This window comes from Mesoplodon mirus (assembly GCF_964341445.2).
Source record: "Mesoplodon mirus genome assembly, chromosome: 5".
Classification (NCBI taxonomy): domain Eukaryota; kingdom Metazoa; phylum Chordata; class Mammalia; order Artiodactyla; family Ziphiidae; genus Mesoplodon; species Mesoplodon mirus.
Window position 1 is genome coordinate 123,295,415 of NC_138980.1, and position 19,732 is coordinate 123,315,146.

The window sequence follows — 19,732 nt, forward strand, 5'->3', positions numbered from 1 at the left end:
CAGCCAATGTCCAAGAAAGAAATCAAACAGCGAAGTAAATCAGAAATTTCTTCTAAACCTCAGAAATGTCCAGGGTCAGCTGAACGGCTTGTATGTTTTACACTGATGTCAAACAGAGCTGATTTCAGAATTATGACCCAGAAGCACTGCAAGACCCTGAACAATTAAGGTCCCTTCCCATTCTAAATCAGTATAACTCTTCCAGAATTCCTCTAAAGAAGAATAAAATGTGACTAGTACATTTTGAGTGATTCTTAACCATAAAGGTTAAGACAATTGCAGCTTTCAGATTAATCTTTAGGTAATCAAACATTTAATCAACCAATCAACCTTACAGAACTCTGAATTCAAACTTTATTCCTAATGGTGGAGCTTACTGGAAGTCTAACCACCTGATAAGTGAAACGATACAGTTTATTAGGTAGCCTGGCACAGTGGAAGGTTCACTGAACTCAGAGTGAGAAGGGCGAACTTGAAACTAGTGCTGCTTTTTATAGCTGTGTAACCTCCAGCAAGTCACTTAACCTCTGGGCCTCAATTTCCTACATCATCTTCAACGTCTCTAAATCACCAACATTCGGGGATGCTGTGAATTTTTTACTTTCTTTTATTAAATTATTTTAAATTTAGAACAGTGGAATTTTTGACCTGAAAGAGTAGTCCTCAACCTAACTGCTCATCAGAATCACCCTGAGGAATTTGTCAGAAACACAGCAGCTTCCTGATCCCATCCCAGAGACTTGGAGGCAGGCGTCCAAGGGCAGGTCCAAAGAAGAGGAGTCCAGTGTAGCCTCTCCACAGCCTCCTTTGGGGGACTAGAATAGAAGCTGAAGTCCTTACAAGAGCCTACAAAATCCTACCTGATGTGGCCCCTGCCCGGCCTTTCTCAGCTCTCTCCCCTCTCACCAGCACTCTCTCTTCTCCAGCCACATTGACCTCTTTGCTCTTTCCCCAAGACACCAAACAATATTAGCCAGGAGCCCTTCCCTCTGCCTCTTACGCTGTCAAAAAGGACAGGGCTGGGCTTCCCTGGTGGTGCAGTGGTTGAGAGTCCGCCTGCCGATGCAGGGGACACAGGTTTGTGCCCCGGTCCGGGAAGATCCCACATGCCGCGGAGCGGCTGGGCCTGTGAGCCATGGCCACTGAGCCTGCGCACCTGGAGCCTGTGCTCTGCAACGGGAGAGGCCACAACAGTGAGAGGCCCGCATACACACACACACACACACACACACACACACACACACACACACACACAAAGGACAGGGCTACCTTCCTCACTTCCCTTAAGTCTCTGCTCAGATGCTGCCTTCTGAGCATCTGAGTAACTCTTATTTATCCCTCCACTGTCCCCCCACCACTCCTGATTCCCCCCCACCGCTCTGTTTTTCTTATTCCATAGCACTTATCACTTTCCAATTTATTATATAATTAGCTCATTGATTATTATGTTCATTTTCTATCTTCCCCCACTAGAGAGTAGCCTTCACTACGGCAGGGATCTTTTGGTTTCCTATTCACTGATGGACCACATTCCTAGTGCCTGGCATATAGTACATGCTGAAATATTTGTTGAATGAATGAATGATTTTTTCTCATTTCTTCCTTTTCTGTCTTTCTCTTCTCTTAACTGTTATACCTCAAAATGGAAGGGGTTTGGGTTTTTTCTTTATTGAGTAGAGGGTTATGTTCTATGTTTTTGGTTTTTAAAGCCAGTGAATGCCTTGACCTGATAATCCTCCTTCTGGCAATATACATCAGAAAAAGTCAAAACAATAAAACAATAACTTACACAAAGGTGTTGCAACACTATTTACAATAATGAAAATGGAGATAATCTAAACATCAAACACTTAGGGAATAGCTCAACAAATTACACTAGCAGTCAGAATACTGCTATTTAAATGTGTATGGATTAAATATTTATATATAGTATATGTAGATTGATTACAACTATGGAAAATGCATGTCTATCTGCTGAGGCTCATAAGTGAATGTAAAGTGATATAGATAAGAAGTTGGAGCACGACAAATTTCTTTTTGGGAAAAACTATTTTACTGGGACTTCCCTGGTGGAGCAGTGGTTAAGAATCTGCCTGCCAATGCAGGGGACACGGGTTCAACCCCTGGTGTGGGAAGATCCCACATGCTGCGGAGCAACTAAGCCCGTGCACCACAGCTACTGAACCTGAGCTCCAGAGCCCGCGAGCCACAACTACTGAGCCCACATGCCACAACTAGTGAAGCCCGCGCACCTAGAGCCCGTGCTCCGCAACAAGAGAAGCCACTGCAGTGAGAAGCCCACGTACCACAACAAAGAGTAGCCCACGCTCACTGCAGCTAGAGAAAGCCCGCACATGGCAACAAAGACCCAATGCAGCCAAAAGTAAATAAATAAATAAATAAATAGATTAATTAATTTAAAAAAAACTATTTCACCAAATACAAAAATAATGTACATGAATGAGCATCATGTTTCTTAATTCTCTCCTCAAAAATACTTTAGCTAAGTATTTTTTTTTTTAATATTTATTATTTATTTATTTATTTGGCTGCACCGGATCATAGTTGCGGCACGCAGGATCTTCGTTGCTAAGTGTGGGACCTTTAGTTACAGCATGGGGGCTCTTAGTTGTGGCATGCATGCGGGATCTAGTTCCCTGACCAGGGATGGAACCCAGGCCCCCTGCATTGGGAGCATGGAGTCAACCGCTGGACCACCAGGGAACTCCCTAGCTAACTATATTTTCCTTTATGGACTCCCACTGATTTTTTTTCTTTCAGACAGAAAGTAGAAGATGGAAAAAATTAAAGAAGGAAAAGGATCAGACATAAATGGAGACAGAAATAATTTCTCTGTTTTTTACAAGTGTCTCTGTAATTTACAAAGGAAATACAAAACCAGAGGCACAGAGACACAAAGGTACAGAGGCTAAAAGAAAGTGAGAGTCAAAAAAAGGCATGGGAACATTTTCATGTGAACATTTTCATGGTGAAATATTCCTACCAAGTGGATTTACAGCTCTTTTAAGGCAGTAAAAATAAGTTGTAAATTGTGTGTTTAACTGTAAGTGTATCACTTTTTGGACCTTTTACCACAGACCAAGTGAAATTTAGGAGAAGGTTTGGCCCATAGGATAGTTTTCCCAAGCCAGTTGTAAAATATGCAAAAAGAGATGCAGGAAGGTGATTCAGCCAACATCTGACTTTTTTAGGTTAACGTCATCAAACATGGAATCTACTGAACACTGGGTCCTGAATCCATGTACTCAAAAGTGATCTGACCATTAAAAAGAACACCACGACAGGGGGCCTGGGGGCGGTGTGCAGCAGCAGGCTGGATCAGCCCTGGAGAGGGGCCTCCAGCATCTTCTTGTTACTCATCTTCAGAATTCTCCTGGACTCAAATAGTTAGGCTATGAAAAATGAAATATTCATTTCCAAAAATCTTGTGAATACATTTCACAAGAGTATCAGGCATAAAAGAATATACAAATGAAGCACGAGGTACAGTCCTACTCCAAAGGAGCTTCTAGAGCAATCAGGGAGATGAGACTTACACACAAGAAGTGACAGAGCATAATACATGAGCTGACACTCAAGGCATAAGAGCAAAAATGAGCAGTTATGACAATTGGGGAAGGCTTGCTGGAGAAGGGGACATGTCAGGTGGACCTCCACCAGAGGTTGAGGACTTTTCAAGCAAGGGGAACAGCATGAGCAAAGGCACAGAGGCAGAATTAACCTTGGTGGATCCAGAAGACAGTGAGCAGTTGAGATAACTAGATGGTGTCTCCTGAGGTGGGGATGGTAAGATTGGAAGGGGAAGAAAGAAGACAGAAAAGGGAAGACTGAAAATTCTCCTATATGTAGTGGAAGTCAGTGTAGGTCCTACCACCCTTAAGGAAACTCCCCATGTGAAAATCTAGATTTAGAAAACAAATTCTTGTTTTGCAAAATAAGTTTGTGTTTGCCAAATGATTAAACATTGGCTTTCTAAAAAAATAGTAGACTGCATGGCTTCAATGAATACTTTTCTACAGCACTATAATTTTGGGGGGTATTAAGTCAGGGTATAAATTATTAATTCACTCTGATTTGACTTAAGCTATATAATATATAAAGCAAAGCACATTTGTCTCTGAATTAGTGTGACATTTCCTCAATGCTTCATGGGTAATAAAATAAAAAAAGGTTCAGGTTTTTAAGCAGGTCCTCCTCTATGTGTACACACACTTTGCTAAGCTCCAAAAGATTCCATTACACTATGTGATGCTAAAGTCATTCATTCACTCATTCATTCCATCAAATATTAACTGAGGGGCTACCATGTATCAGACACTAAGTAGGCACTGGGAAACAAGACAGAAACAGTCTCTTCTATAGAGTTAGGATACGATGGGGGGATTGGAAGGACAAACAAACACTACAATTCTCTGGTAGTGGTGAAGCTTGTACAGGGATTCAAAATACATTGATGTGATAGAGAGGGGGTAGGTTATGGACGTTTTCTCAGAGGAGATGACATTTAAGGTTCTCAAAAAACCTTACCAAAGGAGTATCGGTCTTGTCATCTATCCATCCACCAATCCACGCAGTAAGAACACTGAGCACCCACCACTGTGCCAGGTCCTGAGAGGGACGCAAAGAAGGAACATCCTCAGTACCCACTCTCAGACAGTTCTATCAGGAACACAGACACACACCCAGAGAAGTGTGTTAACACTTGCTTTGGAAAAATAATCCAAGCGCAGAGAGAAAGATCACTGTGGGTGGAGTGATGCAGAAGATGTCACTGAGGAGTGTGGCACTTGGAAGAAAGGGCGGTATTTGAATAAGTGGAAAAGAGGCCATTCCAGAGAGAATAATGTGAGCAAAGGCCTAGAGGTGGGCACACAAACTGAATGCTTGAAGAACAATGAAGTAGGTTATTCAAAAGGTGTGGGGTGTGGGGGAAGAGTATAGCATTATTTTGGCTGACAAGGTAGGCTTGGACCTACCAGGGAGCCAAATGCCAGAGTAAGGAGTTTGGCAAAAGTCTAGTCATTGGGAATCACTGAGGTTTTTTCAGTAAGACTGTACCTTAAAAGTGCAAATTTACTGAGGTGAATCTGGTTGCATATTCAAGAAGGACTGGTGAAGGGAGTCCGGAATGAGGATCAGTAAGGCGCTATAATAATCCAGGCATGGGATAATAGGGACTGTTCTGGATTTGGAGATAGGGCCATTAGGGAGGTAATTACGGTAAAATGAGGTCATAAGGGTGAGGCCCTAATCCAATAGAACCGGTACCCTTATAAGAAGAGGAAGAGACACCAGAGCGCTTTCTCTCTCTCTCCAGGCTCACACACAGAGAAAAGGCCATATCAGCGCACAGTGAGAACGCATGTCAGCTTCTAGGTCCTCCACACTAACAAGGTCATGGCCCTCCTTTCCCAGTGCAGCTAAGAATACAGCCTCTTTGCCAAGACGTCCTTGGGTTTCCCTACAGTCTGGTCTACACAGGGATATGAGTTTCTTGCTTCATGTCCAGATTGTTAAATTCTGTCTTTTGATACTTCTGCTTCGAGGACAGCTTTTGAGCCCTGGGATTTTCCCTCTTAACTAGCTAAAGGTGCCTCAAGGCTGCAGATCAGCCCAAGGGCACTGCATTAGCACCTTCTGTGGTTCTGATGTCTTAATCCTCTCCCTTGGGCTGCTAGGGCTGTGAAAGGAGGTGTACTAGAAGGGATTTTGGCAGAAAGGCTCCTCCTTCTCGGAGTCTGACATTTGCTCAACAGCATGGCACTTCCCGTGTTACACCATTAAACATCTCCTAGGCAACAGTAGCTGGGGGCATGACTGATTACTTCTTCACACCTCATATGATGTGGCTTATAATAAATTAAGTCAATATAGGAGCCTTTCCAGGGTTCTCTACACCAGCAGCTGTCAAACTTTAGCATACATCAAAATTGCCTAAAACAGAGTGCAGGGCCTGAGAATTTTTATTTGTAACTAGTTCCCACATGATGCTGATGCTCCTGATGCCAGGTTACACTGAAAACCACTGCTATACATAAAATAACAATATTACAAAACAAAAACAATGACAAAAAAAAAACCTTTACCTGTGATGTTTTATTTTCTGAAGCATAATATAACTTGTGCCTAAACCTGAATGTTTCATTATACAAAGCAATGTAACAAAGCACTATCATCTGGCAATTTATAACAATTGTAAAGTTGTGGGTTTCAGTGATGCCCCTCCAAGCCAGGGACTTCTTAGGACAGGTTCTCAAGAGTCTTCACCCTTTCTGAGACACGGCAGCATGCTGTGGCATGGGCGGGGGGCAGGGGAACTTACAGAAGTAAACTTTATGTTTAAATGCACACCAGCAGAGCTATATAAATTTCCAGTAAATAACTGGTTATCTTTTTTTTGATATATAGTGTTGAAGCCTAGGAAGACAAACGTTCACTAACTTTTAGGAACAATAAGTAAAGTTCTGGAAGGCAGTGTCCTAGGGAATAGGAGGAGGAAGATAGTGTGAATTCAAGCCAGTGTAACTACACAAAGCAAACAAAATTAGTTTCAGAACACTGGCTGAATAACAATAATACCAATGGCTGCTACTTAGGAGGTGGCTTACTATGTAAGTGTTGTACTTTACATGTTTTGTCTCTGTACACAATTTCTGCATGTATGATGTATCTCTGTATACTTCTCTTCTTCTACCTTTGGATATGAAATCTTTCAACATCTCCTTTCTGTTTACCATTAACCTGAAGTCCCACCTAGCATGGCTAAATAATTACTTGCTTTCTGTTGAGTGTGGAGTCATAAAACTTTTTTTTTTTTTTTTTTTTTTTTTGCGGTATGTGGGCCTCGCGCTGTTGTGGCCTCTCCCATTGCGAAGCACAGGCTCTGGACGCGCAGGCTCAACGGCCATGGCTCACGGGCCCAGCCGCTCCACGGCATGTGGGATCTTCCCGGACCGGGGCACGAACCCGTGTCCCCTGCATCGGCAGGTGGGCTCTCAACCACTGCGCCACCAGGGAAGCCCATAAAACTTTTATAAGTTATAAAAATCCTACATAGCCCTTAAATATATATGTGTGTGTATATATATATATGGTTTAGGCAATATGTACTGTATTTCTCACAGAGATCTAAAAGATAAGATTCAGATCCTTCTTAATGGGGGATTTTTTTGAAATCACCAACATAAACATCAACTTCAAAAGGAAAAAACAACCCTAGATTTTAGAAATGAAAATGACACATTAGGAGAAATATAGTATGAGAATTGTCTCATGTTGTTAAATTAAGGAATCAAGCCAGGATTTAAGATTTTCCCTTTCTTAACACTTTTGAGAGAGATACAGCCCAGCCACAAATTCTATACATTTATAAGACATTTTAAGCACTAAACTGTAGAAAGTTTTGTAAGAAATTCATAGCTTATTATAATTCAGATGGCATAAATTTCCACATTAATTGTACTTTTAATATATTCTCCTGTATGTACAAGTATAAAACATATATAATAATGAGTTAGAGATGCCACAACTTCAAGTAAGTTCTATTCTTAGGAAATGTAGGAAGCAAGACATGAATGGTCATTATTAGAACTCCAGCTATCAGGTGCTTAGAAATTTCCCCTGAGAAAGGTCTGAGAGTCATTTCAGAGCCTAAATACTGTATCAGAAAGTCGTATGAGCTCTATTTGGAGTGGATGTGTGGGAAAAGGAAAATAGGCATAGAAGCCATTGTGGGACAGACAATTTCACAATTATAAACAACGTAGTGCAGTTCTTCCAAATTTCTTTGCAATATCCATTGTTTACATTTTAAATTATAGAAGAATTAAGAAAAAAGAACACAAAATATCTCAGAGTATATCTTCAAATAGAATTGCATTCAAAATGGCAACCTTAAAAAAAAAAGATGGCAACCTTTTGTGTAGGTTCATGAATAAATATTTGTAGTGTGGACTTACTTCTGGCTGTGATGAAGAAACAGGGGCCAAATTTACCCTTCTTCCATTAACAACTAAAAAAACAGATAAAATATACAAAACAATCATTTTCAGGTATTGGACAATAGGTAGCTCAGGACTGTCATCCCTGAGAGAAAGAAAACAGATGAGGTATACGATATTACCTTACCTTTTATCCTGGAGACACATTCCATACCTTGGGGCAGGGAAGGAGTCCCAGCCAGAGTCCAGTGGTGTCACTGACTTGAGGTAATAGAAATCAGAGTTTGGAGAGGCTTTTGCGGATGGAATTTATGAGACAGAGTTTCAGAAAGAGGAAACTATATATACAGAGTACTGAGGAATACCTGAAAGTTTACTATATACTAAGACAAGTATGAGTAGGGTAAAATTCCACAGAGCAGGAAGAGAGTGACTGGAAAGCTGTAAGCTGAACAATTCAGAGCTCACGAAGAACTGGAAGCCATCCAAGTTCTCACCAGCCAGAATAGAAAGTCCTTGCTGATCACTCAAAAATTTACTGGAAAACCCAATGAGTCGTGCTTTAATAATAAGGTTAAAGAATGCTTGGAAAAGACTACTCCAGATACACATTTAAAAGCTTAAAAACAGGGCCTCCCTGGTGGCGCAGTGGTTAAGAGTCCGCCTGCCGATGCAGGGGATACGGGTTCGTGCCCCGGTCTGGGAGGATCCCATATGCCGTGGAGCGGCTGGGCCCGTGAGCCATGGCCGCTGGGCCTGCGCATCCGGAGCCTGTGCTCCGCAACGGGAGAGGCCACAACGGTGAGAGGCCCGCATACCGCAAAAAGAAAAAAAAAAAAAAAAAAAAAAAAAGCTTAAAAACAATCCTTTAAAGGGTCAAATTGAACCAAAATTAACTTAATTGTCTGCCAAAACAAAATCCAACATTCTTTTTTTTTTTTTTTTTTTTTTTTTTGCGGTATGCGGGCCTCTCACTGTTGTGGCCTCCCCCGTTGCGGAGCACAGGCTCCGGATGCGCAGGCCCAGCGGCCATGGCTCACGGGCCCAGCCGCTCCGCGGCATGTGGGATCCTCCCAGACCGGGGCACGAACCCGTATCCCCTGCATCGGCAGGCGGACTCTCAACCACTGCGCCACCAGGGAGGCCCCAACATTCTTTAAAGAAAACAAAATCTCAACACTCAACAATGCAACATTCAAAATGTCTAACACACAATTGAAACTACTAGGTATGCTAAGTAGGAAATATGGCCAATAACCATAAGACCAGCAAATGGAAACAGAAATAAGAGAAATATTGCAATTAACAGATAAGAACATTAAAAGAGCCACTATAACTATTGTCCAAGTATTGAAAGGAAAACATAAACATTGTGAGAAGATAATTTTTTAAAAGAAGAGATTTTAAAAAGGAATCAAGTTCTAAAAATGAAAAATACAAGTTCTGAAATCAAATAGTCACTAGATAGGACTAAGAGCATATTAGACACTGTAGTAGAAAAGATCGGTGAACAGGAAAACATGCTAATTAAAACTATTCAAATTAAAGCAAAGAGAGAGAGAAAGCTAAAAGAAAACTAAAAGAGCCTTGGTGACTCAACAAATATAAGAAATTCAACAAACCTCAAGCAGGATAAACCAAAAGAAAACTATACCAAGACACAATATAATATAATTCTGGAAAAACTGATAAAAAAGAAAATCTTTAAAAGCCAGAGAAAAGGGGCATAATAAATACAGAGGAAAAAAAAGACTTCTCATTAGAAACTAAAGAATCCAGAAGAAAATGGAGGGATATTTTAAAGTGCTGAAAGAAGAAACTGTCAACCTGGAAGAAATGGACAACTTCTTAGAAATGCACAACCTTCCGAGATTGAACTAGGAAGAAATAGAAAATATGAACAGACCAATCACAAGCACTGAAATTGAAACTGTGATTAAAAATCTTCCAACAAACAAAAGCCCCAGACCAGATGGCTTCACAGGTGAATTCTATCAAGCATTATAGAGAAAAGCTAACATCTATCCTTCTCAAACTCTTCCAAAATATAGCAGAGGGAGGAACACTCCCAAACTCATTCTACGAGGCCACCATCACGCTGATACCAAAACCAGACAAAGATGTCACAAAGAAAGAAAACTACAGGCCAATATCACTGATGAACATAGATGCAAAAATCCTCAACAAAATACTAGCAAACACAATCCAACAGCACATTAAAAGGATCATATACCATGATCAAGTGGGGTTTATTCCAGGAATGCAAGGATTCTTCAGTATATGCAAATCAATCAACGTGATACACCATATTAACAAATTGAAGGAGAAAAACCATATGATCATCTCAATAGATGCAGAGAAAGCTTTCGACAAAATTCAACACCCATTTATGATAAAAACCCTGCAGAAAGTAGGCATAGAGGGAACTTTCCTCAACATAATAAAGACAATATATGACAAACCCACAGCCAACATCATCCTCAATGGTGAAAAACTGAAAACATTTCCACTAAGATCAGGAATAAGACAAGGTTGCCCACTCTCAGCACTATTATTCAACATAGTTTTGGAAGTTTTAGCCACAGCAATCAGAGAAGGAAAAGAAATAAAAGGAATCCAAATTGGAAAAGAAGAAGTAAAGCTGTCACTGTTTGCAGATGACATGATACTATACATAGAGAATCCTGAAGATGCTACCAGAAAACCACTAGAGCTAATCAATGAATTTGGTAAAGTAGCAGGATACAAAATTAATGCACAGAAATCTCTTGCATTCCTATACAATAATGATGAAAAATCTGAAAGTGAAATTAAGAAAACACTCCCATTTACCATTGCAACAAAAAGAATAATATACCTAGGAATAAACCTACCTAAGGACACAAAAGACCTGTATGCAGAAAATTATAAGACACTGATGAAAGAAATTAAAGATGATACAAATAGATGGAGAGATATACCATGTTCTTGGATTGGAAGAATCAACATTGTGAAAATGACTATACTACTCAAAGCAATCTACAGATTCAATGCAATCCCTATCAAACTACCACTGGCATTTTTCACAGAACTAGAACAAAAAAGTTCACAATTTGTATGAAAACACAAAAGACCCCAAACAGCCAAAGCAATGTTGAGAAAGATAAATGGAGCTGGAGAAATCAGGCTCCTAGACTTCAGACTATACTACAAAGCAACAGCAATCAAGACAGTATGGTACTGGCACAAAAACAGAAATACAGATCAATGGAACAGGATAGAAAGCCCAGACATAAACCCACGCACATATGGTCCCTTATCTTTGATAAAGGAGGCAAGAATATACAGTGGAGAAAAGACAGCCTCTTCAATAAGTGGTGCTGGGAAAACTGGACAGCTACATGTAAAAGAATGAAATTAGAACACTTCCTAACACCATACAAAAAATAAACTCAAAATGGAATAAAGACCTAAATGTAAGGCCAGACAGTATCAAACTCTTAGAGGAAAACATAGGCAGAACACTCTATGACATAAAGCACAGCAAGATCCTTTTTGACCCACCTCCTAGAGAAATGGAAATAAAAACAAAAATAAACAAGTGGGACCTAATGAAACTTAAAAGCTTTTGCACAGCAAAGGAAACCATAAACAAGACAAAAAGACAACCCTCAGAATGGGAGAAAATATTTGCAAATGAAGCAACTGACAAAGGATTAATCTCCAAAATTTACAAGCAGCTCATGCAGCTCAATATCAAAAAAAAAAAAAACCAACCCAATCCAAAAATGGGCAGAAGACCTAAATAGACATTTCTCCACAGAAGATATACAGATTGCCAACAAACACATGAGAGGGTGCTCAACATCACTAATCATTAGAGAAATGCAAATCAAAACTATAATGAGGTATCACCTCACACCAGTCAGAATGGCCATCATCAAAAAATCTAGAAACAATAAATGCTGGAGAGAGTGTGGAGAAAAGGGAACACTCTTGCACTCTTGGTGGGAATGTAAATTGATACAGCCACTATGGAGAACAGTATGGAGGTGCCTTAAAAAACTAAAAATAGAACTACCATATGACCCAGTAATCCCACTACTAAGCATATACCCTTAGAAAACTATAATTCAAAAAGAGACATGTACCAAAATGTTCATTGCAGCTCTATTTACAATTGCCAGGACATGGAAGCAACCTGTGTGTCCATTACAGATGAACGCATAAAGAAGATGTGGCACATATATACAATGGAATATTACTCAGCCATAAAAAGAAATGAAACTGAGCTACTTGTAATGAGGTGGATGGACCTAGAGTCTGTCATACAGAGTGAAGTAAGTCAGAAAGAGAAAAACAAATACCATATGCTAACACATATATATGGAATCTAAAAAAAAAAAAAAGGTCATGAAGAACCTAGGGGCAAGACGTAAATAAAGACACAGACCTACTAGAGAATGGACTTGAGGATACGGGGAGGGGAAACGGTAAGCTGGGACAAAGTGAGAGAGTGGCATGGACAAATATACACTACCAAATGGAAAATAGATAGCTAGTGGGAAGCAGCCACATAACACAGGGAGATCAGCTCGGTGCTTTGTGACCACCTGGAGGGGTGGGATAGGGAGGGTGGGAGGGAGGGAGATGCAAGAGGGAAGAGATATTGGGACATCTGTATATGTATAAGTGATTCACTTTGTTATTAAGCAGAAACTAATACAGTCTTGTAAAGCAATTATACTCCAATAAAGATGTTAAAAAAAAGAAGAAACTGTCAACCTGTGCAGAAAAAATATCATTCAAAAAAATGAAGGTAAATGAAGACTTTTCCAGACAAACAACAATTGAGAGAATTCATCACCAGCAATTATGCATTACAAGAAAAGTTTTAAAAGTTCTTTAAGCAGAAGGAAAATGAAACCAGTTAGAAAGTTGAATACACACAAATAAATGAATATCATTAAAATGATACAGGCACCCTTTGTTTTATTGTGCTTTGCTTTACTGCACTTTGCAGATAGTGCATTTTTACAAATTGAAGGTTTCTAGCTACCCTGCAACAAGCAAATCTATCAGTGCCAATTTTCCAGTTTGCTCATTTTGTGTCTCTGTGTCACAATTTAGTAATTTTAGCAATATTTCAATTGTTTTTATTCTTATTATATTTGTTATGCTGATCTGTGATCAATGATCTTTGATGTTACTATTACAACTCACTGTAGGCTCATCTGATGGTTAGCAATTTTTAGCAACAAAATATTTTTAAATTAAAGTATGTACATTGTTTTCAGACATAGTGCTATTGCACACTTACTAGACTACAGTATAGTGTAAACAGAAATTTTATAGGCACTGGGAAACAAAACAATTCATTTGTTTTGTGTTATTGCAATATTCGCTTTATTGCAGTGGTCTGGAACCAAACCTGCAATATCTCCAAGGAATGTCTGTAAATATGAGGGTAAATATAAAATACTTTAAAAAATTTTTTATTGTTTTAAAAGATAATTAACTTTATAGCAAAAATAATAGCAATGTATTGTGGTATTTATAAAATATGTAGGAGTAAAATGCAAAAATAGCACAAAGAATGGGAGGGAGTACATGGAGGTATACTGTAGGATTCTTTTTTTTTTTTTTTTTTTTTTTTTTTTTTTTTATCCCCTCCCTTTTGCGTCTCCCTCCCACCCTCCCTATCCCACCCCTCCAGGCGGTCACAAAGTACCGAGCTGATCTCCCTGTGCTATACGGCTGCTTCCCACTAGCTATCTACCTCACGTTTGGTAGTGTATATATGTCCATGCCGCTCTTTCACTTTGTCACAGCTTACCCTTCCCCCTCCCCATATCCTCAAGTCCATTCTCTAGTAGGTCTGTGTCTTTATTCCTGTCTTACCCCTATGTTCTTCATGACATTTTTTTTCTTAAATTCCATATATATGTGTTAGCATACAGTATTTGTCTTTCTCTTTCTGACTTACTTCACTCTGTATGACAGACTCTAGGTCTATCCACCTCATTACAAATAGCTCAATTTCATTTCTTTTTATGGCTGAGTAATATTCCATTGTATATATGTGCCACATCTTCTTTATCCATTCATCCGATGATGGACACTTAGGTTGTTTCCATCTCCGGGCTATTGTAAATAGGGCTGCTATGAACATTTTGGTACATGTCTCTTTTTGAATTATGGTTTTCTCAGGGTATATGCCCAGTAGTGGGATTGCTGGGTCATATGGTAGTTCTATTTGTAGTTTTTTAAGGAACCTCCATACCGTTCTCCATAGCGGCTGTACCAATTCACATTCCCACCAGCAGTGCAAGAGTGTTCCCTTTTTTCCACACCCTCTCCAGCATTTATTGTTTCTAGATTTTTTGATGATGGCCATTCTGACTGGTGTGAGATGATATCTCATTGTAGTTTTGATTTGCATTTCTCTAATGAGTAAAGATGTTGAGCATCCTTTCATGTGTTTGTTGGCAGTCTGTATATCTTCTGTGGAGAAATGTCTATTTAGGTCTTCTGCCCATTTTTGGATTGGGTTGTTTGTTTTTTTGTTATTGAGCTGCATGAGCTGCTTATAAATTTTGGAGATTAATCCTTTGTCAGTTGCTTCATTTGCAAATATTTTCTCCCATTCTGAGGGTTGTCTTTTGGTCTTGTTTATGGTTTCCTTTGCTGTGCAAAAGCTTTTAAGTTTCATTAGGTCCCATGTGTTTATTTTTGTCTTTATTTCCATTTCTCTAGGAGGTGGGTCAAAAAGGATCTTGCTGTGATTTATGTCATAGAGTGTTCTGCCTATGTTTTCCTCTAAGAGTTTGATAGTGTCTGGCCTTACATTTAGGTCTTTAATCCATTTTGAGCTTATTTTTGTGTATGGTGTTAGGGAATGATCTAATCTCATACTTTTACATGTCCCTATCCAGTTTTCCCAGCACCACTTATTGAAGAGACTGTCCTTTCTCCACTGTACATTCCTGCCTCCTTTATCAAAGATAAGGTGACCATATGTCCGTGGGTTTAACTCTGGGCTTTCTATCCTGTTCCATTGATCTATCTTTCTGTTTTTGTGCCAGTACCATACTGTCTTGATTACTGTAGCTTTGTAGTATAGTCTGAAGTCAGGGAGCCTGATTCCTCCAGCTCCATTTTTCGTTCTCAAGATTGTTTTGGCTATTCGGGGTCTTTTGTGTTTCCATACAAATTGTGAAATTTTTTGTTCTAGTTCTGTGAAAAATGCCAGTGGTAGTTTGATAGGGATTGCATTGAATCTGTAGATTGCTTTGGGTAGTAGAGTCATTTTCACAATGTTGATTCTTCCAATCCAAGAACATGGTACATCTCTCCATCTATTTGTATCATCTTTAATTTCTTTCATCAGTGTCTTATAATTTTCTGCATACAGGTCTTTTGTCTCCTTAGGTAGGTTTATTCCAAGATATTTTATTCTTTTTGTTGCAATGGTAAATGGGAGTGTTTCCTTGATTTCACTTTCAGATTTTTCATCATCAGTATATAGGAATGCCAGAGATTTCTGTGCATTAATTTTGTATCCTGCAACTTTACCAAAGTCATTGATTAACTCTAGTAGTTTTCTGGTAGCATCTTTAGGATTCTCTATGTATAGTATCATGTCATCTGCAAACAGTGACAGCTTTACTTCTTCTTTTCCAATTTGGATTCCTTTTATTTCCTTTTCTTCTCTGATTGCTGTGGCTAAAACTTCCAAAACTAGGTTGAATAAGAGTGGTGAAAGTGGGCAACCTTGTCTAGTTCCTGATCTTAGTGGAAATGGTTTCAGTTTTTCACCATTGAGGACGATGCTGGCTGTGGGTTTGTCATATATGGCCTTTATTATGTTGAGGAAAGTTCCCTCTATGCCTACTTTCTGCAGGGTTTTTATCATAAATGGGTGTTGAATTTTGTCGAAAGCTTTCTCTGCATCTATTGAGATGATCATATGGTTTTTCTCCTTCAGTTTGTTAATATGGTGTATCACGTTGATTGATTTGCGTATATTGAAGAATCCTTGCATTCCTGGAATAAACCCCACTTGATCATGGTGTATGATCCTTTTAATGTGCTGTTGGATTCTGTTTGCTAGTATTTTGTTGAGGATTTTTGCATCTATGTTCATCAGTGATATTGGCCTGTAGTTTTCTTTCTTTGTGACATCCTTGCCTGGTTTTGGTATCAAGGTGATGGTGGCCTCGTAGAATGAGTTTGGGAGTGTTCCTCCCTCTGCTATATTTTGGAAGAGTTTCAGAAGGATAGGTGTTAGCTCTTCTCTAAATGCTTGATAGAATTCGCCTGTGAAGCCATCTGGTCCTGGGCTTTTGTTTGTTGGAAGATTTTTTATCACAGTTTCAATTTCAGTGCTTGTGATTGGTCTGTTCATATTTTCTATTTCTTCCTGATTCAGTCTTGGCAGGTTGTGCATTTCTAAGAATTTGTCCATTTCTTCCAGGTTGTCCATTTTATTGGCATAGAGTTGCTTATAGTAATCTCTCATGATCTTTTGTATTTCTGTAGTGTCAGTTGTTACTTCTCCTTTTTCATTTCTAATTCTATTGATTTGAGTCTTCTCCCTTTTTTTCTTGATGAGTCTGGCTAATGGTTTATCAATTTTGTTTATCTTCTCAAAGAACCAGCTTTTAGTTTTATTGATCTTTGCTATCGTTTCCTTCATTTCTTTTTCATTTATTTCTGATCTGATTTTTATGATTTCTTTCCTTCTGCTAACTTTGGGATGTTTTTGTTCTTCTTTCTCTAATTGCTTTAGGTGCAAGGTTAGGTTGTTTATTCGAGATGTTTCCTGTTTCTTAAGGTGGGATTGTATTGCTATAAACTTCCCTCTTAGAACTGCTTTTGCTGCATCCCATAGGTTTTGGGTCGTCGTGTCTCCATTGTCATTTGTTTCTAGGTATTTTTTAATTTCCTCTTTGATTTCTTCAGTGATCACTTCGTTATTAAGTAGTGTATTGTTTAGCCTCCATGTGTTTGTATTTTTTACAGCTCTTTTCCTGTAATTGATATCTAGTCTCATAGCATTGTGGTCGGAAAAGATACTTGATACAATTTCAATTTTCTTAAATTTACCAAGGCTTGATTTGTGACCCAAGATATGATCTATCCTGGAGAATGTTCCATGAGCACTTGAGAAAAATGTGTATTCTGTTGTTTTTGGATGGAATGTCCTATAAATATCAATTAAGTCCATCTTGTTTAATGTATCATTTAAAGCTTGTGTTTCCTTATTTATTTTCATTTTGGATGATCTGTCCATTGGTGAAAGTGGGGTGTTAAAGTCCCCTACTATGAGTGTGTTACTGTCGACTTCTCCTTTTATGGCTGTTAGTATTTGCCTTATGTATTGAGGTGCTCCTATGTTGGGTGCATAAATATTTACAATTGTTATATCTTCTTCTTGGATCGATCCCTTGATCATTATGTAGTGTCCTTCTTTGTCTCTTCTAGTAGTCCTTATTTTAAAGTCTATTTTGTCTGATATGAGAATTGCTACTCCAGCTTTCTTTTGGTTTCCATTTGCATGGAATATCTTTTTCCATCCCCTTACTTTCAGTCTGTATGTGTCTCTAGGTCTGAAGTGGGTCTCTTGTAGACAGCATATAGATGGGTCTTGTTTTTGTATCCATTCAGCCACTCTGTGTCTTTTGGTGGGAGCATTTAGTCCATTTACGTTTAAGGTAATTATCGATATGTATGTTCCTATTCCCATTTTCTTAATTGTTTTGGGTTCATTATTGTAGGTCTTTTACTTCTGTTGTGTTTCTTGCCTAGAGAAGTTCCTTTAGCATTTGTTGTAAAGCTGGTTTGGTGGTGCTGAACTCTCTCAGCTTTTGCTTGTCTGTAAACGTTTTAATTTCTCCATCAAATCTGAATGAGATCCTTGCTGGGTAGAGTAATCTTGGTTGCAGGTTTTTCTCCTTCATCACTTTAAGTATGTCCTGCCACTCCCTTCTGGCTTGTAGAGTTTCTGCTGAGAGATCAGCTGTTATCCTGATGGGGATTCCCTTGTGTGTTATTTGTTGTTTTTGCCTTGCTGCTTTTAATATGATTTCTTTGTGTTTAATTTTTGACAGTTTGATTAATATGTGTCTTGGCGTATTTCTCCTTGGATTTATTCTGTATGGGACTCTCTGTGCCTCCTGGACTTGATTAACTATTTCCTTTCCCATATTAGGGAAGTTTTCAACTATAATCTCTTCAAATATTTTCTCAGTCCCTTTCTTTTTCTCTTCTTCTTCTGGAACCCCTATAATTCGAATGTTGGTGCGTTTAATGTTGTCCCAGAGGTCTCTGAGACTGTCCTCTGTTCTTTTCATTCTTTTTTCTTTATTTTGCTCTGCAGCAGTGATTTCCACTATTTTATCTTCCACCTCACTTATCCGTTCTTCTGCCTCAGTTATTCTGCTATTGATCCCATCTAGAGTATTTTTCATTTCATGTATTGTGTTTTTAATCGATGCTTGATTCATCTTTAGTTCTTCTAGGTCCTTGTTAACTGTTTCTTGCATTTTGTCTATTCTATTTCCAAGATTTTGTATCTGGGAAATAGAATCTTGGATCATCTTTACCATCATTATTCTGAATTCTTTTTCAGGTAGAGTGCCTATTACCTCTTCATTTGTTAGGTCTGGTGGGTTTTTATCTTGCTCCTTCTCCTGCTGTGTGTTTTTCTGTCTTCTCATTTTGCTTATGTTACTGTGTTTGGGGTCTCCTTTTTGCAGGCTGCAGGTTCGTAGTTCCTGTTGTTTTTGGTGTCTGTCCCCAGTGGCTAAGGTTGGTTTAGTGGGTTGTGTAGGCTTCCTGGTGGAGGGGACTAGTGCCTGTGTTCTGGTGGATGAGGCTGGATCTTGTCTTTCTGGTGGGCAGGTCCACGTCTGGTGGTGTGTTTTGGGGTGTCTGTGGACTTTTTATGATTTTAGGCCACCTCTCTGCTAATGGGTGGCGTTGTGTTCCTGTCTTGCTAGTTGTTTGGCTTAGGGTGTCCAGCACTGTAGCCTGCTGGTCGTTGAGTGAAGCTGGGTGCTGGTGTTGAGATGGAGATCTCTGGAAGATTTTCGCCGTTTGATATTATGTGGAGCTGGGAGGTCTCTTGTGGACCAGTGTCCTGAAGTTGGCTCTCCCACCTCAGAGGCACAGCACTGACTCCGGGCTCCTCAATTTGGGATGATGTGTTGTCTATTCATGTATTCCACAGATGCAGGGTACATCAAGTTGATTGTGGAGCTTTAATCCGCTGCTTCTGAGGCTGCTGGGAGAGGTTTCCCTTTCTCTTCTTTGTTCTCACAGCTCCTAGGTCTCAGCTTTGGATTTGGCCCCGCCTCTGCGTGTAGGTCGCCTGTAGGGCGTCTGTTCTTCGCTCAGATAGGACAGGGTTAAAGGAGCAGCCTCTTCGGGGACTCTGGCTCACTCAGGCCGGGAGGGAGGGAGGGGCACGGAGTGCGGGGCGAGCCTGCAGCGGCAGAGGTCGGCGTGACGTTGCACCAGCCCGAGGCGCGCTGTGCGTTCTCCCAGGGAAGCCGCCCCTGGATCCCGGGACCCCGGCAGTGGCGGGCTGCACAGGCTCCCGGAAGGGCGGTGTGGGCAGTGACCTGCGCTCGCACACAGGCTTCTTGGCGGCGGCAGCAGCAGCCCCAGCGTCCCACGCCTGTCACTGGGCTCCGCGCTTTCAGTCGCGACTCGCGCCCGTCCGTGGAGCCCCTTTAAGCAGCGCTCTTAATCCCCTCTCCTCGCGCACCAGGAAACCAAGAGGGAAG

The 19,732-nt window shown here is 40.0% G+C and overlaps 1 protein-coding gene across 6 annotated transcripts in view; it reads right to left on the reverse strand.

Moving 5' to 3' along the window:
- Positions 1–19,732, reverse strand: part of PDE8B (phosphodiesterase 8B) — a gene marked incomplete at its 5' end in the record, with an annotated part of 391,344 nt that overhangs the window by 262,187 nt on the left and 109,425 nt on the right. For 3 of the 6 annotated variants that reach the window (XM_082621924.1, XM_082621925.1, XM_082621923.1), the window contains one exon: positions 4,549–4,629. The exons of the other annotated variants lie outside the window; for them this stretch is intronic. In XM_082621924.1, coding sequence (XP_082478050.1) covers positions 4,549–4,629 — 81 coding nt within the window. The remainder of the gene's footprint in view (positions 1–4,548; positions 4,630–19,732) is intronic. 6 annotated transcript variants of the gene reach the window in all.